The sequence below is a fragment of the Equus asinus genome, chromosome 9 (genome assembly GCF_041296235.1).
Source record: "Equus asinus isolate D_3611 breed Donkey chromosome 9, EquAss-T2T_v2, whole genome shotgun sequence".
In the NCBI taxonomy this organism is placed as follows: Eukaryota; Metazoa; Chordata; class Mammalia; order Perissodactyla; family Equidae; genus Equus; species Equus asinus.
Window position 1 is genome coordinate 33,397,155 of NC_091798.1, and position 22,480 is coordinate 33,419,634.

Sequence of the window (22,480 nt, forward strand, 5' to 3'; positions counted from 1 at the left end):
AGAAGAAAGTTTTCACCTGATGACTACGCTGTCTTCAAAAATTGTTTGCAGACGCTCGCTTCACTAGCACTTATCCAAAGATGGCCAAAAAATTTTCAGTCCAATGGAACTCTGATCACTTGGTATCAAATGCTTATGGCCTCTAGTTGAGAAATATTTGTGAGTCTATGTCCTAGCTTAACAGAAATGAGAGTTGGGATCAATAAATATACCCCACACATGTAGGAGGGGAAATAGTGGTTGATGTTAGCAGATATTTTCTATTCTTGTTCTTGTCCCAACCATGATTTTCTGACAGTAATGGTAAAATGGTTGGAAGAACTGGCTACTCTGAAATACGAGTAGGAACGGAAAGAGCCACATGACATGAACCACGGAAGGACCTCGTTCTATCTTCACCACCTGCATGCAAACGCACTGGCCTTGGGAAGTGACTAGGCTACTGGAAAGTCTGCATCTTCTTCAGTTGCTGGTGACCTATTCATAGTGGTTGCTTCTATTTAAACTGAACTCAAAGGCCATTCCCTGAACGGGAGGTAACATCAAAAATTGTCCTGGGAAACACTGTAATGGAATATTTAGTATCTGTCTTTATTAACACTGGTGACCTATTTTAAAGTTAACCTTTCCTTTCCATATCCAACCAGCCCAGACCATTTCAAACAATAAATTGAATCAAAACATCTACACAGTATATACTAGAGAGAAAACTACTCTCCTGACACCTAATTAGCCTGGGATAGCACTTCATTACACAGTGTTGCCTTGTCTTATTCATGCATTCAATATTTTTGTCATATTCACAATTTTATTTCTATATCAATTCAGCAGAAAGAATTAATCTCATACCATAGTAAAAATGCATTTCTTTACAGCATTGTTAAATAAAATGTCCTGGGTGTCATTTCATTCAGATGGATGAAATCAAAGCCAAGGACAGGATCATCTTTTCCCTGGAAAAGGAACTGGAGACCCAAACAGGTTATGTACAGAAGCTCCAACTGCAGAAGGAGGCTTTGGATGAACAACTCTTTCTGGTCAAGGAGGCAGAGTGTAACATGAGCAGTCCCAAACGAGAAATTCCAGGAAGAGCAGGAGATGGCTCTGAACACTGCAGCAGTCCTGTAAGTCTTCAAGTTGAAGTTAAGAACTCGGGAGTCATCTTTTATTTAGCTCCCAAGTTTTGCTATTCACTTAAGCTCTTTTCCTGCTTATTACACAGAAATCAATTCTACCTCCTACTATAAAAAGGGCTACTGTCTTGGGAACAGGGTTTTCTAAACTGAGAGACAACAAAGTGGGCTGCACTGCATTAGCAGATCACAAGAGAGTTACCAATCTTTTTAAATCTTTCATAGACTTTTTCTAGCCAAGTGATACCCATCCAAAAGCCAGCCTATTATAAGAATCATAGATTAGATGAAAATACTTTGCCTCTTGCCAAGACTGGTAGTTTTCCCTTGTGTGAACAATTGGGTTGCAAATTGGTAAAGATGGTTATCATCTACAGGGGACAAAATATTTAACTGTATAAAAGACTAAACCGTTCATAATCATCATCTGAAAGCTTCTGGTCTGACTGAACTTGCCACTTATTTCTGTTGATTTTCATCGTTTTATCTGAGAAATTATTTTCAGAAGTGCAGCAATAAAAATCAGCTTATATATAGTTGACTTTCATATCTTATACCTTTCAAATGATTTAGCTGCTAAAAAGATGAAAGTGTATTATTTAGGAACTAAGATAGGCTCCAAAATAGTACTTAGAACAGAGTAATGAATAATTTATGAATTGGTCTTCGGGATATATATATATATATCCCAGTAGGTGGTAGAAAGAGTAATGAACTAGGATTTAGCAGATGTAAGTTTTAGTTCTATCACTGATACTTACCTGCAGTGTAGCAAAATTGTCAAGAAATGGGCTCTAGGGTCAGACACTTTAGTCCAAATCCTGGATCTGCCATTTGCTGTGTGACCTTAGGTAATCGGTTCGCTGCGCAGTTTCCTCCTCTGTAAAATAGAAGCAATAGTGGTACTCCGTAAGCTGGTCTAAGGTCTAGAAAAGGTGATAGGTAAAATGCTGAGCACAGGGCCTGTCACATAGTTAGCATTCAATCCATATTTGTTGTTGATCTACTGATAGTAGCCACGAGACCTTGAGCAAGTTATAACCTCCTTGGATCTAACCCGTTCTGCTGAATCCTCTAGGATATGGTGAATCGAGGGATATAATGTATATGAAACTGTTTTGTCAACAGTACAGCACTATCAAAATGTAAGATGATAATAGAATTGCAGGTTTATAATGGTCCTATGGACTCCAGAGCATAGAATTAATCCATGACTGCTGTGTGTAAAGGGATCCATGGCAATTATGCCAGTGAGAAAGCCCCTTGCTCTGGGCAGAATATACCAGCGAAGGCTATCCTATAATCTGCTGCTTTTGATACATGAAGGTAATGCACCAACCTTCTCATTCTGACCTTTTTCTTCAGGAGTATGCGGGAATTTACAAAGCCCATCGCTAGCCCCTACTCTATCCTCTCTTTGGCTAAGTATAATAGCAGGACATCTGTCTAAGCTATGGGGAGCAATGTGCAGCCATGACACCAGGAATGCTCCTTGAACCTCATGTAATCACAACATGACCTCTGTCTCACAGCTCACAGATCTGATAAGCTGGTCCAACCATCTACCACTTCTGCCAGGACTCAGGTCTGCAAGGAATATCTGCCACATGGAATTCATTTGCAGTTTCAACCAGGCTTGGTCTTAAACCCAAGTGGTGAATATAGGTGTTAGAAGAGGGTAAATATTTACTCTACTCTGAATAAGAGAACATTCTACTGTCACCTCGTAAGCCAGATGAAAGGAACTGAGCCTATCACTTTGATGAGTGGTATTCCAAAACTTTGTGAAAAGTGTTATTGAAGAAGTACTCATTTTAATTTTCATGTGTAGGATTTGCGAAGAAATCAAAAGAGAATAGCTGAATTGAATGCCACAATAAGAAAACTAGAAGACAGGAATACCTTGCTTGGAGATGAACGAAATGAATTGGTGAGTTCTAAGTGGAATTTTTTATTTTATTTTTTGTTAAGCATTTTGTTATAGAAGTATATATGATGTTTAACATAATAAAAGTGCACAAATAATAAAAATATAGCTCAATAAATATGCCCAGAGTGATGAACCCTTATAATCACTACCATTTCTCTTGCTAGTTCTGTCAATTTTGCTTTATATATATTTGAAGTTATGTTACTAGGTACATATAAATTAAGATTTGTTTTATGTCTTCATCATTATGAATTTTTTTGTCTCTAGTAATACTTCTTGACTTAAAATCTTTGATATTAGTTGAACTATATCAGATTGTTTTCTTTTAGTGTCTTCATGAATATATATATATTTACGTTCAACATTTCTCTATTGTATTTAAAGTCTATCTTTTAAAAGGAACACTTTGTTGGCTACTATGGAACCATGGTTATTAATGTATGGTATGGTAGAATTACAGATGTTTCCTTTTCTTTGTGTTTATCTGCATTTTCAAGAAATAGCTTGTACTAGGTAAATTAAATATTAAAAACCCTTGTCATTGACCTCCAGAAACTTATGTCTTCCCAGTTAAAACGCGTGCGGGAAACTGAAAAACAATGTAAACCTCTTCTGGAAAGGAACAAGTGCCTCGCCAAGAGAAATGACGAACTGGTGGTGTCTTTGCAGCGCATGGAAGAGAAACTGAAAGCCGTTACCAAGGAAAATTCAGAAATGGTGTGTAAAGCTCTGCAAAGCTGCAGCTCCCGTCTTTATATGACGCCAGGAACCTGACTTATTGTCTTTCTCAGTTTATTCTTAAAATACAATGCTATTTACAAAAGTAAATTTGGATTTTTCCTTATGTAAGCTAGGAAACTTTAAGGAGGAAACCAAGAGAAGGTTGCTGGCTTTAAATTTTATGGGGTTTCTAAATTTGCAGAATGGTAGGAGTGCTTCCAGGAATCGGCACACTCTCCAAAAGCTCCAAAATAGAGAAGCAGTTTCAACATAGCTCCTCAACCACAGAAACCTCCTTCCAAGAATCTCACTAATGTGCTCTTTACATAACTGTACAGTGGCTACTCCTCATCTTCTCAGATCTTGCATAATAGTTGAGGAACAGATGCCACCATTTGTATTATGTATGGACGAGGGAGAGGCAAATGCTCTCCTTAACAGACTTCCGGTACAGCTATTGAGAGCTTCAGACATTCCCAATTCTTTTGACTCATTACAGCAGATGAAATGTGCCTGAGGGTTCTAGTTGGTGTGTATATTGAAGGTGGGCAATTTTCAAATTTAGCTGAAGCCACATAAAGTTTCTATGAATAGTATGTTAACCACTAAAGTCTGGGATTTTTAAAGTCTCCACCAGTACTTTCTTCTTTTCCAATCCAGAGAGAAAAGATAACATCCCATCCACCCTTGAAGAAACTAAAATCTCTGAATGACCTCGATCAAGCTAATGAAGAACAAGAGACAGAGTTCCTAAAACTTCAGGTCATTGAGCAGCAGAACATCATTGATGAGCTCACAAGGGTAGGTCCTTTTCAATCTATAAACTCTAAGCAGTTCCCGAAAACAAGTAGCCAAGAAATCAACACTGGAAATGCTTAATAATTTTGGATTGGCCCCAAAGGCCCACGTTCATATGTTCAGGGTGTAAATAGGTTCAAGGGACTCTATTCCAAAAATACTTTGTATTATTAAACTATTTTATGCCTTTTCAATTATAATCCTGTGTTAAGTAATTTGGTAACACAAATAATAGCTGCAAAGGACAGCTTTTATTTGTTTTGAAAAAGATTTAATTATGAAACCCAACAGTTGCCAAGTTAAAAGAACTTTCGAATGCATTGTTATGTGAGTAGGTGGGTCATGTGGGTATATCTTGTAATTGCTTTCCAGTATCAAGATTCTGAGGCTCAGAAATTAAATATCTTGCCTGCAGTAACAGGACCATATGCCTCTTATTCCCCAACACCTAATTCAGTCTCTAGTCTCTTAAATATTTGTTAAGTGAACAGCAATGTCATAATTACGTGACAGACCTGAAATTCCAGTCCAGAGCTTCTGAGCATGACTCAGTACCTGCTGAAGTAGGTAGAGAAGTTATTACTCCCATTTGCATCTGACCGAGGTCTGTGTTACCAACAACAGTGGACTAAGACCTTTAGATGCCTTTGGGTTTCTTCCTTGCCTCTCTGTCTTTATTCTGTGAATGACGTGTCTGGTCACTCTCACTTCTCCACCAATAGAGGGCCTAGGGCATTGAGGAACTAGTGATGAGAGGTTTTAGGCAATAGTCTCCAGAGTAGGGCAAGCAAGATGATTTACTGCCGTTGAGGGAAGAAAAGATTATAACTTCAGGAGCTGGCCGCATGACCAAGTGGTTAAAGTTCTGTGCGTTCCACTTCAGTGGCCTGGGTTCACAGGTTCAGATCCCAGGTGTGGACCTACTCTACTCGTCAGCCATGCTGTGGAGGGATCCCACACACAAAGGAGGTGTTAACTCAGGGCTAATCTTCTTCAAGCAAAAAAAAAGAGGAGGATTGGCAACAGACGTTAGCTCAGCATGAATCTTCCTCACACACACACAGAAAGATTATGACTTCTGTTTATAATTATTTATGGTTCACCCTTTTTAAATTTTCTATGTTGAGTATATGTTACAATACATATACTATATTAGGAGGGTGTTCTAAGTATAAATTTTTAAAGTTTCAGATATATTAAGGTTGCATGATCAAAATATTTTTACTGATAAAAATCAGAAATCAAAAAGGTTAACAAAACTGGCTTAAACCAGATTATTTATTAAACGTGGCCTTCTGAAGCACTATGAGCCCCACTTCACTTCCATATCCTTAATAACTCATAAATCTCACAGATTCACTAGTCCAGGAATTTGCTTGGCTTTGATTACCCTGAGTCTAAGATGAAAGTTTCTTAGAGAATTTTGACATGTTCAGTCAATGAAAGTCAACCAGACTTTCAGAGACCCAAGTGTCACTTATTCCATCTACCTTTGAATTTGTACAGTAACTACGTGGAGTACTTAGTAAATGAACACCAAATTCCCAGGATATCTGCATTCGCAACAAAAATGAATCAAGAAATGGATCATTATTTCTAGATATTCTTTGAGTTTCCCACAAAATTCCACTGACAATGCCCCCTGCAAAAAATAACCACCAGATGATTCCAACCAAGTAGACATTCTGTCCCCATCTTCAGAGGCTGTAGGTGAGAACAAGGATCTAATAGTCAAGAGATAGCTTTCTATGCCTTTCAAGTGATTAAATGAAGATAATAAGGTTTTACTTTATTTTGAAGTGATATTTTTTCAACACAAGTTTAAAGTGATTTAGGGTCTGAGAAAACTAAAGAATTGTGCTTTGGGAGAATATGAGTAACTCTTTCCAGAGCTACTTGATCTTCAGTGTAAAACAAAGGACTCTGATTAGGAATACTGTGCTCTTCTGAGTATGAGGCGCTCAGATCCATGGAGATTATCGGGAATAGTTATATTCCTACTTTGAAAAGATTTAATTATGAAACAAAAAAGTTGCCAAAATTTACAAAACATAATCTTATTTTAAATATTGTAATGCTTCAGGGGAAAAACAACTTTGTCTTTGCAAAAATAAATAAATAAATAACCTATGGGGAAATATGTACGAACTCAAGATCCGAAAAGTCCTTCATCTGTTTTCCAGGACCGAGAAAAGCTCATCCGTAGGAGAAAGCATAGAAGAAGTTCCAAGCCAATTAAGGTAATGAGAAAACTAGGTTATCAGGCTTTTGTCCCAAACAGAGAAGCGAGGCTTGCCAAGGAATCTTGCTGCAAAAATGTGATAAATTAGATGTTCCTGAACTGCAGCAAACCATAGGCTTTATTTGCTTGAAGAAAATCTCTTCTCTTGATAGTTCTCAGAAGTCCAAAAATGACTGTGTTGTGGATTTTCACTTAAATGGATTTGCTTTAATATGACTTTCTCTGAATGAAGAAGCCACCAGGTTTGACATAGAAAGGGTTATCTGAGAAATTGAAGAGTCACATTCCAGGAACGTGCAAGAGATACGTATGATTTGATGTACCCCATTGAATAATATTAACATCTGATATCCACCTATAATTAATTAATATATTTTTATTACTCACTTGCACATTATTATTGATAATGATACTCCCAAGCCACCAATATCTGCATAGCCTCTTATAATCCACAAAATTTTGTTATTTAGTCTGTTTGATTTTTGTTTTTAGCAAGTATGTAACTTGATTTGAATATGGAATTAGATGATAAGACAGTACCTGATAATCTCCTTCACATAGATGCCTAGAGTTTCAGAGTCTCTTGATTGTATTTTAAATACTGGAAAGAGTATATCACATGAACTCATCATTGTATAAAACGTAATATAAAATAGGCTCCAATGTGTCTATGAAAAGAGCCAAATATTAATGAATCTTCTGCAAAAACATCAGAAGTGAAATAATATAGGACAAACATTTACTGGAATTACTGTGTTCATGCTCAATATTTTCATTTCATCAAAGAAGCATTGAAGGATCCATGTCTTCTATGTTCGCTTACATGTCTGCCAGTTGACAGTGCTTTAATAGTATATCAACCTTCCCCACGTTTAGTCGTGTCAGTAAATATGTACTTTCCTTCCATTAGAGGCCTGTTTTGGACCCATTTATTGGCTATGATGAGGACTCCATGGATTCAGAGACATCGTCCATGGCCTCATTTAGAACAGACCGAACACCGGCCACTCCTGACGATGACTTGGATGAAGTAAGCTTATCCTCTTCTCTAGTCTTTTGTGATATTGTCACCAAATCTTTCCTTTAATGGGGAGAAAAAATATTTCACTTCTTTTCTCCTTTATGAACGGCGCAAAATGATTTCACAATTTTGAGACCACGCTTGACTTTGTTACCTCTTAGAAAATAGCTTCCCCTATATCCTGTAGCCTTAGAAACTTCTCTGAAGTCAGCTCTGTAACTTGAAGACTTCTTTCAAAATGGAAGTTACTCTCCCACATTCTTCATCTGGGGAAGGTGTGAACCAAGGAAGAAGCCTAGAAGAACGAGCTTTTAGATACAATCTAAGACAGTATTTAGCAAACTGTACACCATAGCCCATCTTCATCAGGATCATCTAGGGGTTCAATAACAATGAAGATTCCTGAGCTCTACCACGCAACTCCTGACTCAGGTTCTTGGGGGTGGAACCCCCAAATCTGCATTTTTCGCAAAACTCCCTGGCGATTATATTGTACTCTGAAGTTTGAAATCTAAAGCTGTAAAACTATGTTTTTGTAATTTATCTGGGGAAGAAGCTATTGGATATGAATGTGTTTTAAAGACTTGAGACTAAAACTCTGAATATCGTTTCCTCAAATTTGGATCCAAATCTGGGTATAAGTTCTCATTTGGATCCAAAATTGACTGTAATCCAAGCCCAAATAGGTAATAGTCAGAAATGAATAAATAAACAAATGCTTCTTTTACTAAAATAAATAATTATTTCTCCAATGTCCTTCTTGAAAGTATTATAGTATTTGTGTCCATACAAATACTTTAGTATTAAGAATAAAATCACATAGAATCCAAAATCAAACTTTTAACTTCTCTTTAAAAAGTGGACAAATGTCAATATTTCACATTGAACACAGGACCTTAACATAACATAATTATTGTTCGGCTTTTTTTTTTAACCTCAAGAGTTTGGCAGCTGAAGAATCTGAGCTACGATTTCGGCAGTTAACAAAAGAATACCAGGCCCTCCAGAGAGCATATGCCCTCCTACAGGAGCAGACTGGAGGCATCCTCGATGCTGAAAGAGAAGCCAAGGTTAGTGTACAGCTGGGGAGGGTGCTCTGAATTGGCCTACGGCGGTCGTGGCATGAAAGTATCATGAACATAACAATATCAGTAGGATAGCTGTCCCTGTACCTTTCTCTCCACTGCAGCTTTTGAACTGTTTTATCTTTTATGTCAACAAACCCAGGATCTGGAGACGTTAGAACCAGCTTAGATCGATGCTTTTGTTCCTTTAAAGATAATCGAGTATACAGCTCTCATTCTTGCTGTTTGAAAACTGAATATTTTCAAAGCTAGACAGTATTGAATTTTCATAATCCATTTTTTCAATGAATTCTTGCTTAGAAAAAAAAACTTTTATCTTTCAAAAACAATAGTTAGTCCGTTTCTTTTCTTAGTTAATAAGTGCACAGCATTATATTGACAGCTTACCAAGAATTTTCACTGGCAATATCTCATTTAATCTTTGTGACAACTCTTTAAGGCAAGTATTTTATGAAAGAGGAATTTGAGGCTCAGAGAGATTGAGCGAATTGCCCAAGATCACACAGCTAATAAATAGAAAACTGGAATTCCAATTCAAATCTTACCGGTCAAATGTTCTTTCTATTATGTCACAACTGCCTCTCACATGCCCATTTCAAAAAAAAGAAAGAAGTATTACAATATTATATAATAGTATAATAATATTACAATAGTAATACTTAAAATTTATTGAGTGCTTGCTGTGTTCCAGGCATTGTGCCAAGCACTTCACATACATTATCTCATGTAATCCTAAAACAACCCCATGAGTTAGATACTATTATATATCCTTTTAACAGGAGAGAAAATAATAGCTTAGAAGGGGTTAAATGTAGCTGAGTTGGGTTAAAACCGGAATATGTAGCATAGGTAGATTAAAGCTAGGATTTGAACCCAGTCCTTCTGAGTTCAGAGTCATACTCACCAAGCCATAGCTCCCTCATAGAGTAGTTTACATGGGCCAAGGAGGCATGGGACCACCCAGTGACTTTATCCTATTTCTCATTTAGAGACTACGGTATGCTGAGGAGAGTTATTGGAACTATTGTTACCTGTTGAGTGGGAAAGGATAGATATTACAGTTGTATATTTTAAATGGTAGCATACACACATGCATGCACGTACATATACATAAGTGAGTAAACGTATTTTTAAAAACCCACTGTTTTTTATTTGGAATGGACAGGACAGCAATCATTAGAAAGGGATGTAAGTATGTGCCTTCATATTTATGCCCTAATACTATAATAGTTGTGGTTTTCATTGTCAGTATTTACTAAGCATTCTTACCAACATAAGACTAGTCAATTAGAATAATAGCATAGGCCTTGTTTTTTGGAGAGGTGATGACATAGAAACCAGTTCTCTTTCTCTCGTCTCGCTCTCCCATCTAAATAACAGTGTAGCATTATCTCTAGCCATTAAAGTCAAAAAACTTACCATTCTGAGCAAAACAGTCTAAAACAAATCAAGATGTTAGAAAAAGAGCAACAGAGTAAATTCAAACAAAGTAGAAATGCAGAAATAGATAATATAGATGAAAGTGCATCAATGAAAACGAAAGATATAGTCATTTCAATACAAGAAAAAATAGATTATACTCAATACCCATTCAAAGTTAAAATAATTCTTAGCAAAACTAAGCTTGGAATTTTTGGAATTTTTTTAACCTGATAAAGGTAAATATAATATTTAACAGTCTAAAGAAACATTCTCCTCACAATGAAGAATAAGAAAAGAATACCTACCATTGTTGATTTTATTCAACTTTGTATCTAAGAACCTATTTAGATCATAAGATAAGAAAAAAATATATGTATGGGCAGAAAGCAAAAAAACTAATTTTTTACAGAAAATAAGATTGTATAGGGAGAGAACACAAGAGAATCTAAAAACAGATTGCTAGACTAATTGAAGTAAGCTTGCTCTGTTCAAGATTATTGTTCAAAACTGCTGATACACCCACACACAAACACATGAGAGATACATACATAGATTTGGATTTAGAGTTAGATTTAGATATAGGGCACAAAGTTGGCTCTGAAAGAATGGGAAGATTTTGGAGAGGCAAAATAGCAGAAGGTTTTCCAGAAGGGCAACTACAGAGAGGTGGAGAGTTACAAGACATATTCAGGAAACAAGGCGATCTCGAATAGATGATGGACTCTGTTGATGAGTAGTGGGGAAAAATTGGAAATATCATGGGAGTTCTCAAATCCCAAGCTAAAGAGTTTGAATTTTAATCTGACGGTAAAGGAAGCCACTGGAAGTTTTAAGCAAGAATTTAGATAATAAAAATACATTTTTAAAAGATTCTTTGATCTTGGAAAATTATTTTTTTCCTCACTTGTTGAGTTCTAGTCAAGGATAATGAAGGAAGAAAAATATTGAATTGTGACTTTACTTACTGAGTTCTGGATTTTGATTTCACTAGGCTCAAGAACAGCTCCAAGCAGAGGTACTAAGGTATAAAGCCAAAATTGAAGATCTGGAAGCAACTCTGGCTCAGAAAGGGCAGGTAGGCATTTGGTTGCTGTCACTTCTGCAGATGCAGACAATTCGATCTGGCCTTCCTCTAGATCACCCTGTGCATGGGCCGCATCCAGGACACGGCTTGGCTCTTCACAGTGACCTTTCTCAAACTGTGTCAGAATGTTCAGCTCTATGTTTCTGTCCCTGGTGTTTTTCTGGCCAGAGTGTGAACCCAGCTACAACAGCGAATGAGGTTGGGCAAGAGAGAGAATGCCAGAGGAAGAGGAGGCCTGTACAAACAGCCTAGAGTGGTCATAAACTGCTCAAAGACCCACCCCTCAAGCTGCATTCTTTGCCTCTATGCTACATTTATGGTTCTGCATTTTACTGTTCTCCATCCATATGTATCTAGCCTGTGTGCATTCTGACCCTTTTCACTTTTTGCCTGTGTGGTCACTTCTGAGTCCCCAGAAGGCTGGTCCTGGATTATTCAGACTGAAAAAGTTAGAGATAGTGAGTGACAATGAAAAGGGGGTTAAATTTTCCTGGCAACTTTGGCCCCAATGTCTTTGAATAAGGAGCTGGCAGGGGTGGGTGTCATTTCCCAGTCGTTGGCAGGCAAACAAACTGGGTGAAAAGAAGACAGCTCTGGCAAAGTGGTTTGACGACACATGCTCTTTCGTGCCACTCTGAAATGCTGACTGCGCGATATTCTTTGTCAAACAGGATTCACACTGGGTAGAAGATAAACAACTTTTCATTAAGAGAAACCAGGAGCTTTTAGAAAAGGTATGTTGGGCGTAACACCCTAGTGGGGCAGAGGAGAAAATGATGAGAGATCCAGGAGCAGCAGGGGGTCCTCTCAGGAGTGGCACAGGGGCCAGGGGAAGGGGAGGCTTTTCTGGCGCTGCACTCTCCTCTGCTGCGTGCTCAACTGCATCCCTGTCACCGCCATCTCCATCAGTTGAGTGGCACGTGTGCATGGCTCTGCGCTGGGCATTGTGCCGACTTGAAAGGATGTGATCCCTGAAACCTATCAATTTGTTAACAATATATATATATATACTGTATATGTACTGTACATATATATATATATATATATACCCACATGTGCACACATTCTATGTGGTTGTCCATCTACAAAAACAATATGAGTAGGACTTGTTATTTTGTGCAAAAAAGTGACAGACTATGACTCCAAGACCATGCTGCAACCTAGCTTAGACTGTGTTCTCATTTTTAACCTTTTTGCTAATCTTGGCTGTTTATACATTTTTTTAATGAAAGAAATTTTTAAAAGATGCATCCAAAGCACAAAACAGCATGTCCAGAAGGTTGATCAACAAATCAAGACACAAAAGCATGGTTTAGGCCCAATACAGTCATGTGTCGCTTAACGACAGGGATATGTTCTGAGGAATGCGTTGTTTGCTGATTTCGTCATTGTGCAAACCTCATAGAGTGTACTTACACAAACCTAGATGGTATAGCCTACTGCACACCTAGTCTATATGGTACTAATCTTATAGAACCACCATCATATATGCATTCTGTCATTGACCAAAATGTCGTTATGCAGCACATGACTGTAGGTATAATTAATTTTGGTTATCTAAACATGGGCTTTTGATTTGAGGCAATGAAATACAACAGATATTTTAAGTTCAGAAGTGGCTTTTCCTTTGGTATTTACCTTCCACAAATCTAGTGAGAAGATTGCAAAATAATCTTATATTGTTCTTGACAAAAACAGAATTTGAAAACCCATTTGAATAAGGGAAACAATTGTGGAAGTCGACCCCCAGTTATGTAGAAATTATTTTAGAATTATTTCTACCAAGATTCACTAGCCTTGGCAAGCAATAAAAATTAACCACAACACCCCTGTAAGCATGAGAAAGGAAAGAAGATACATGTCCCCCCTCCCCCCTGGGCCGACAAAGTTAGGGCATCCTATCTCACTTTCCATTTCATGAGAGACAGAGCTGATATCTAGAAGGTGGATGGGTATTCCAGGATTGAGAAGAGGTACTCTCAGAAAGGTTAAGCATCCCTGTACAGAAACTTCATCAGACATTGGCTCTGGTCTATGAATTGCAACCTTGTGAACCACTGATCCAACTGCCAGTGCTAACCACTAGAACCAGGGATCTCCCCAAATACCCCACCTCTGATCCCAATCCAAGACTCTAAGAAGCAGAATCTCTTTTGTGATCTAAGTCAACTTCTAAAATCTTTCGAAAGTTCACTAGACCACAAAAATCTAGTGTAAAAAACTTGAGTTGACTACATTAATTAATGTCTCGTGATATCTCACTGTCTCCCCATTTTTATTTTTCTATATCATGAGACTTTGAGAAAAAGAGGATTTTAGTAGTCTCAGAGAGGCCCAGTAATGTATTATTAAATTTCCTTATCGTCTACAAATGATTTCCATTATGTCTTCTGTCTGATTTCCTTTGGTCTTAATTTCTTTGGGCTAAAAGGGGAATTTTTGAGCTCAGGCTTCTAAGAGTAAAAGAAAACCAAAGTGACAAGAAAGTTAAACATCCTACTTCAAGTGTGTATACTCGGGAAAGTAAGATTTATCCTGTGATAAAAATCCTGGTACTTTATTTCTAACTTTAATATTTTAAGTAGTTACTGTGCATAAGGCCCACCCACACGGCTAATATCAAAGGCAGTGCAAAACCTATTGCAGGACGGGAAAATGTGCTGATCCCTAGTAGACATGGACCCTGTCTATAGGGGAAGGCATGTTTGTACACAGCTAACTTAATTCCATGTTTCATCAGGTTATACTAGAGGTCCTATAGGAAAACAGAAGGAAGAGGTGTCACTTCTCAGTGGGTAGACAGGGGAAGCCTCTTATAGAAGACGTTAGAGCTTGGTGTTCAAGGAAGTGAAAGAAATGAGGGAGCATTTTTCAGGCAGACAGATGAGCACAGACAGAGCTCCTGGTGTGGTCAGTCCCTAGGGTAAATCTGGGTTTCTAGATTCTAGTGTGTGTGTGATCATATGTTGTGGTGTGTGTAGAGATGACAGTGACAACATTTAAAACTGGAAAGCTAGGTGGCGACCAGATTATTAAGATTTTTGAATTCCATATTGAGGAGTTCTGTATGTGTTCTGTATGTGATCAAAATTGTTTTTAAAAAATTATTTATCCGATGACTTGTAACTTCAGAAATAAGAGGTGTCCGTCTCTACTATTTACACCATTAATTCTAGTTCTAAGACACTGTCCTTGACCCACAGCAAGGGCGTAGTGAGTACTCTCCGATTCAGTATTCACAGGGTCCCTAGACTTTATCTCGATGAATGGAGATGTCCCCCAGCATTTTCCTCTATGACCAAAAAACTCAACTGAAGGGTAACTAGAAGGAAAGCCAAAGACTTCTTTTCTTCACATGTCCGTGGGATCCATTTTCATAGTCTAGATGATTTATTCACTGAGTAATGAATGCTAGCCATGCTTGCTTTGCAAATTGGAGATGCTCTTTGCAATGTTCACCTAACTTGAGGATTTACTTTATTAGATAGAAAAACAGGAGGCAGAAAATCACCGGTTACAACAGGAACTGCAGGATGCCAGAGACCAGAATGAGCTGCTGGAGTTTCGAAACCTAGAGCTAGAAGTAAGGAAATGATGATGATAATGATAATAAAAATAATCGTGCCGATTAACGTGCACTGAGCACGTCCTATGTGCGAGGTGCTGAATTAAACATTTCAGATGTATACTCTCTTTGGCCCTCACAACCACAATCAAGATTTTATAGATGAGGCAACTGAGGTTAAATAATTTGCCCAAGTCCTGTGACCAGTAAGTGGAAAAGCATTGATGCAACTCAGAATTACCTGCTCAGACACTGTACTTTTCAATACCATTGCCTTTATGAACAAGCTAATGAATAATTTTTAAATGATTTAAATAACAGATTTCAAACTTTATCAATATTTTATTGCTTTTAAATAATCATTTCCATCCTTCGTTGCATTCTGACTCATAATAATGTTATCTCAAGAACTATATTTCAAAATATGCTGTGTACAAAAATATTTTATTGTTAGACTCGAATTTGTAAGTAAACTTTTTGTTCTATAGTGCTTTTATGCAAAAGGCTCGGAAGCAAAGTAACTTATTTTAGGAAATACTTTGGTTAATCTCATCAAATTTCAGAGTCTTTTTTTTTTAAGTTAAGCATATCAATCAAATTGTATCTTGATGATATCGTACAGAATCTGGTTTAGAGTCTGATTGAACGTAGGTTGATTCGTAAAAATAAGAAAAATTACCGTTTGATTTTTTTGTTATTTTGCCACCAATTTCTTCTCGAGGTTATTTCAAATTAGGTTGGGATAGAGTTAGCAGTTGCTATTCCTCAGCAAGGAAGAGTTGTCATCTTTGGTAGCCCACGTATCCTGCTCATAAGACTTGAGTGGATTGAATCCACAAAAGGCTGTTAGCCGCCATAAAACTTCATGGCTAAAGACCATTCTTTGTGACACCTAAAAGCTCTAAATATTCATCCAGTTTAAGTTGGAACTCCACTTCCCACATTTCTCTGATCAAAAAACTTACAAGACTGATGACACCATCTATAAATTCTCCCATACCTCTTCATTGACTAATCAGTTCCTTTCCATTCAATTTAAGTATGAACATCCTGAGTTCGATTTTTTTTTTGCCAGATGACATATTTGATAAACTGCTGAAATAGCATAAAGAGAGAACACAGACAACTGGCTTAGAGTTTAATCAGTTGCTGCTTTTTTAAATTTTTTTTAATTCCCATATATTCTTCACTGTATTTCAAGGAAAGAGAGAGACGATCCCCTCCATTTAATCTACAAATTCACCCATTCTCAGATGGCGTGAGTGCGCTACAGATCTACTGTATGAAAGAAGGTGTGAAGGTAGGCAGATATCTAATTTTTTATGTTTGTAGAAAGTAGAAAAACTGGGAATTGGAAAAGGGGAGGCTGCTCATGACTGTTTTGTCTCTCAGTCACTGGATATCATTTTGATACAAACTGTGTAGGAAGTGGAAATAATCCCATCTATTGGAAAGTCAATGGAACATAAACAAAATAAATATGTGACAAACATATGAATGGTAACAGCAAAGAGCACAGGAAACCACGATTATTTAGACCAGAGTAACATAAAGAATGATAGAGAAGCAAAGTATTTATTGAGATAACTTCCCTTAATTATCTCGAGGAAATATTAGATTCAGTACTTCAAGAAACATATTTCAATTATGCCAGATAAAAAAGTATTTGTTGAGTCCCTTTGTTGTGCTGTTCTAGGTGCTTTGGAATTCATAATCTTGAAATTTCAGAATTAGAAGAGGCCTTGAAATCATCTAGTCCACCATCTCTTTTGATATGTTTAATTTAGGGAGGATTTCTCTTTTGGAAGGACTTACAGTTTATAACGTGTTGCTCACTTAGACAAAATGTAACTATCTTTAGTGATATTGGAATACATTTTAAATATTAAGGTGGCATGGAGGTGGCTCCATCTCCTGGAAAATATATTGTCCTTCAATGTAATGGAATCACATGGTGAAGATCTGATCCAGAGGTAAAGCTAGGAAGCCTCCCACTCTTCCTGGTCTCTCCTTGACCTTCTGCATGGCCCTTCCTGCCCCTACTCTGAGCTGCCATATAGACCTGCTTCAGTTGCCTTCTCTCTACCTGAGGTCGAGCTGGACTTTCCCCTTCCTGGTGGTAGGGCTCTTCTGTACTGCGATCTGAACATAAGTAAGAGGAGAAGGTGGTACTAATGAGGTAAAAAGTGTGTGTGGGGGGGATTACGTAGTAAAATTGTGCTTCCTTATCTTCCGTCTTAAACCACTCTCCGTGTGTTTAAACTTCTGGTCTTCCTGGGCTGCATGAAAATTTTTAAACCAAAGCAATTTTTTGATTCAATTCTAATTAAATGAAAAGCTCTTTACTTTAGATGCTTTTTCTTAGATAAATCACAACCAACCTAATCCAATGGATGTGATTTATGTCCAAAGGAACGCTTCCAAATGGAGTTCAGCTGCTTCAAACTGCCTCAAGGAATATAATAAAAATCAGCTGTTTTCCATAGGATGCAATTAATGCTAAACACCCCCAAAATGGAACTGTACTGTAGTTTTCTATGTGGCAGTCAAAATCTCAACCACGTCAGAATTCTATTAATTAGAATGAAATTGGTTGATTATTTATATTTATTACCTGTTACTTTTCTTCATACCTGAACTCTATTATACTTGAAAAAACGTTTTGGAAATTATAAGAAAAAAAGTTAATGAACAAATTCCAAATCCTTAGTACATCCTACACTCTTTCATATACAATCTCTTTATTCTCAGCATCCCCCTATGAAGGAGGTATTTATTATCTTTATTTTGCAATTGGCAAAACTGAGGAATGAAGCGTTAAGTAGTCTTCCCAGATTCACAGAGCTTTAAAGAAGCAGAGTGGAAATGTAACACCAGGTTATGCCTGGTTGAAAACAACCCGAGGAAGTACAAGCCTGAAAATGTCTTCTCTAACTTAGGGTTCAGGCACTGATAGAACGGTAACCGCCTTTGTGTCTTTGACTTGAATGTATTTCCTTGATTTTGCAGGATGTGAACATCCCTGATCTCATAAAACAGCTTGATATCTTAGGTGATAATGGGGTAAGTAATGAAGTGATGAAGTACAGTAAAAATATGAATTTGCCTAAAGAGAAGCAAGAGTAATAGCAAGTGAGACCCCTTGTTCACTTAAGGATGTATCTCCCTGAGAATCAATAATTTGTCAAACAACCTGGCTAAGCAATTGTAAAGATCTCTGAAAGGTAGGGGCAGAAATAGGAACTGGTAAAGTGCTTTTCTTGGGCAGGTTTGAGGTCTGAATGCCAACCACATCAGCTGTGATTAAAGCTAATTTCCTTCTGACTGTTGCTCGGAGGCATCCAGCATGAAATTAATCAGTCATGCAGTTGCAAATGCCGCTAAATTGTAGGGTTGGTGACAGGCCCATAAAAATGTACCCGGAAACTATAATCCCTTTTCTTTCTAAAAACACCTTCCAGGCAGGGTCAAGGCATATTAATTCAGTGGGAGGAACATTCATTGAGATGCTAGATGAATGACGAATGTAGGTTGGAGGACTCCCACCATTTTTTCTCTTGAAAAATTATCAACAGAGAGAACAGAATCAATAAGTCATATCAAACTGCTGTGAAGAGATTACTCTTTATTTCACTTTGTTTCTGCTTTTCTCAAAATATGACTATTAATGAAACATAAAGTCAGTATTAGAGAGATATTTTTAAAAATCACAATGTGCTTTTTACAGGTTTTGAATGAACTCTTTGTGAAGAATTATTACTAAGAGTTGAACATTTGCTAGGCTTCCATGCGTGCATATGCAGTAGTGTGTATGGCAGGAATTTAGGTGCTATTTTCCAATGGTGTAAATATCATGAATGTCTTCAGCTTATTTTCCTTCCTTCCTTTCTTCACAGAATTTGAGAAATGAAGAACAAGTGGCCATAATTCAGGCCAGCACTGTGCTGTCCCTGGCAGAGAAGGTAATATGTTGTACTAACATTCGAATCGTCTGTGTCTGGCTTAACACCTAGAGGGCAGGGTAGTGTTGAAGAACATTCTTTTTGCACATGACTGTATTATTAAATAGCTAACAAATATTTTAGTTTTCACTGTGATATACGACCCAGATAGAATGAGAACACACAAAAGAAAAATCTACACACTGACTTGGGGTGGGTGGATAGTTCTTGCTTTACAGTCTCTTAAAAACAGAATTCTTGGGGCCGGCCCCGTGGCCGAGTAGGTTAAGTTCGCGTGCTCTGCTTCGGCGGCCCAGGGATCACAGGTTTGGATCCTGGGCGTGGACATGGCACCGCTCGCCGGGCCACATTGAGGTGGCGTCCTACATGCCACAACTAGAAGGACCCACAACTAGAATATACAACTGTGTACTGGGGGGATCTGGGGAGAAAAAGCAGAAAAAAAAATAGAATTCTTAAAAAATGGGAAACCTTCTGAATTACATTATTCAAGCAATCCCACCAAGCTGGGAAGCCAATAAAGAAGGATTTTGGTAAGAGGGGGTAAACCAGAGTATGCCTCTTTGTATAGGCTTTCCTTGGATGTGTACATACCATTGTCCCCATCGGATTCTGTAACTTGGTGGCGGCTCACTTCAGTCTTATTCAGAAAGCCCAACCTGGGGACTGTCAGAAGGGCAACACTGAGTGTGCTCCAGCCCCCTTGTGTCTAAATTGGGTAAATGGCAGGAACAGAGAGAGGAGAGAAAAGAGCCAAGTGGAGGTGATCAGTAACTGTCTATATTCAGGGAGCCTTGAGAATCGGTGCCTGGTTGAGAGTCATGTGTACATGGTTGCATAAAATGAGAATTGTGTAAGTTCCTTGAGGTGCTTTCTTAATTCCTAAATGTGTAAAAGGCTTGTTATAAATTAAGTGAAACCATGAGCAAGCAATCAGCTTACTCCAATCTGCAGTGAGGGAACTCTATAGGCCAAATGACCCAGTTAAGTTACTCAAACAAAGCAATGACATAAAAAAAAAAAAAATGCAGAGGGAAAGGGAAGGACTGCTATAAATATTGAAATGATCCTTTCTTGCATCCTGATTCAAGCAAACCAAGTGTGGGAAAAAAAGGACATTTTGCTCACAACTGGGGAAATTTTAATATGGACTGGGTATCAGATGACAAAAGGAATTAATGTTAATTTTGCAAGGTGTGGAAATGGCGTTGTGGTTATGTTTTTTTGAAAAAGGTCTTATCTGTTAGGGATGCATATTGAAGTATTTCCCTGTGAAATGATATCTGGGATTTGCTCTTTAAAAACTTACTTCCTTCACGATTTAATTACAGACCTTACCACTTTCCCTCTGGTCCTGGCAGCAAATTAATAGCATCACATCGCCCCGAACATAAGGTCCAGAATCCAGAACTTGGCAAGAGGCCCCCTGGGATCTGGCCCTTTCCTCCTTCTCCAGCACCCACTTCCTTCCTTGGCCACTAGCTCAGTTCCAGCCATATACAAATTCTTTTGGGGCCCCAGTCTTCTCTCTCTCTCTCTCTCTCTACCTCTATTTGCATCCCTTGGCCCTTTATGCTGTTCTCTTTGCCTAGAGGATATTACCTTCTTCCCTTTCTACCTCTGTCTGGCTAAGTCTTAATCACTGGACAGCCACATAGAGGGGAAGACTTCCTATTCACCCAAGCCCAGGTGGCTGTTCTTTCTCTGCGTTCCCATGGTGACCTGTGCTTCTGCTACCGTGGCTTTTAATAACTATAATGCAACTGCCCCTTTTCCTTTGTCCACTAGACTCTAAGCCCCACAAGGGTAAAGGTGGTATCTGTTTCCTCCCCTTGGTTTTGCCAGGTTTGCCCACCAGTCCAGCACATCTAACAGGTGATCAATAAATGTTTACTGAAGGAGTGAATGAGTGAGTTTGTGAATGTCCACGAGACACTGTTGCCATGATACAAAGATGAAGGAAACACTGTCTGCACACCCGTTCTGCTGCATTCATTCAGCAGTGATAGCCAGGGTGTCTTGTTCAGTTGGGGCCATGAAGGGTGTGATTCTTTATTGAGAGAATAGTCACCTCAACCTAGGGATACAAAGGAAACTTGGGCCAATTCTATGGAAGGGAAGGAAAGGAAAAGGAAAAGGAAACATAGCCCTTATGTGCCTCAAACTTACTTAGACTGGAGGAAGAAAGCCTTCCATGCTCTGCCCTGGGGGATGGGGGGCAGCATGAACTTGATCATGACTTACACTTTCCTAGTGCTTCTTTTGAGAGTGGCATTGTCCTAATTGCCAATGTCTTGGTACTACTGTTATTCCCATTTCACACATGAGGAATCTGAAGCACAGAGGAGGTAGGTACCTGTCCAAGTCACACAGCTGGAAAACGATGGAATCAGGATTCACACTCAAGCAGTCTGTTTCCAGAGGCCATGATCTTCTTAACCACTGCACCAAACTTCCCCTCGAGTGTCCTATTAAAAGCAGGAAGTACCCGGGGCTGGCCCTGTGGCATAGTGGTTAAGTTCGGCATGCTCTGCTTTGGCGGTGCAGGTTCGTGGGTTTAGATCATGGGTGCAGACCTGCACCACTTGTCAGCCATGCTGTGGCAGCACCCTACGTATAAACTAGAGGGAGATTGGCACACATTAGCTCAGGGCTAATCTTCCTCAGGAAAAAAAGAAAAAAAAGCAGGAAGTACCCAATGCAAAGCATGTAGGAACTGGTCTATTACAGCTATGGTGAACTAGCCCATACTTCCACTTACCTCCTTTGCAAGACAGGTTAGGGGGTTCGGTTGAACAATCACAGGCTGATGACTGTGTTTAGCACTGTAGTAGAAAGGGAGGAACAAGATGAATGAGACACAAGCCTGTCCTTGTGGTGCTGATGATCTGTGCAATTGCCATTTGTGCAGATCTTTGCCGTTCACAGGTTAAGGTCACCTCCTTCCTTTGGGATTCTACCTCCAAGTAATTGTCCCTCCAAGTAATTCTAAATGTCAACCTTGAATTTTCTGAAACCACAAACTACTGTATGGGAGTATGATTTGTAGCCTAGACAAATTTCCAACAAGCAAATCTTATTGTGACTTTGTGTTAAAAATAATAATAGCAGTGGCCTTAAGTGAGAATATATTATGGGCCAGGTACTGCACTAAATGCTGTATGTGCATTATATCATTGTTCCTCACAGCCATCCCATTTTCTTTTCTTTTCTTTCTTTCTTTCTTTCTTTCTTTTTTTTTTTTTTTGCTGAGGAAGATTCACCCTGAGATAACATCTGTGCCAATCTTCCTCTATTTTGTATGTAGTTTGCTGCCACAGCATGGCGGCCAACAGATGGTACAGGTCCATGCCCAGGAACCAACCCCGGGCTGCCCAGGCTGCCCAAGCAGAGCACACTGATTTCAATCACTAGGCCATGGGGCTGGCCCCACAACCATCCTATTTTCATCCACTTTTTTCATTCTATACATAAGGAAACTGAGGAATGGGCTATTCAATAACTTGTCCTGCATCACA

General features: G+C 38.5%; 1 protein-coding gene across 3 annotated transcripts in view; it reads left to right on the forward strand.

The window, feature by feature from the left end:
- JAKMIP2 (janus kinase and microtubule interacting protein 2) overlaps window positions 1–22,480 on the forward strand; it is a 146,228-nt gene that overhangs the window by 102,456 nt on the left and 21,292 nt on the right. For 2 of the 3 annotated variants that reach the window (XM_070517244.1, XM_014854809.3), the window contains exons 4-16: window positions 915–1,124; window positions 2,965–3,063; window positions 3,634–3,780; window positions 4,444–4,584; window positions 6,765–6,821; window positions 7,734–7,853; window positions 8,786–8,914; window positions 11,343–11,426; window positions 12,107–12,169; window positions 14,920–15,018; window positions 16,202–16,300; window positions 18,010–18,063; window positions 18,897–18,962. In XM_070517244.1, the coding sequence (XP_070373345.1) occupies window positions 915–1,124; window positions 2,965–3,063; window positions 3,634–3,780; window positions 4,444–4,584; window positions 6,765–6,821; window positions 7,734–7,853; window positions 8,786–8,914; window positions 11,343–11,426; window positions 12,107–12,169; window positions 14,920–15,018; window positions 16,202–16,300; window positions 18,010–18,063; window positions 18,897–18,962 (1,368 nt within the window). The remainder of the gene's footprint in view (window positions 1–914; window positions 1,125–2,964; window positions 3,064–3,633; window positions 3,781–4,443; window positions 4,585–6,764; window positions 6,822–7,733; window positions 7,854–8,785; window positions 8,915–11,342; window positions 11,427–12,106; window positions 12,170–14,919; window positions 15,019–16,201; window positions 16,301–18,009; window positions 18,064–18,896; window positions 18,963–22,480) is intronic. The other variant, XM_014854810.3, reaches the window with a different exon arrangement.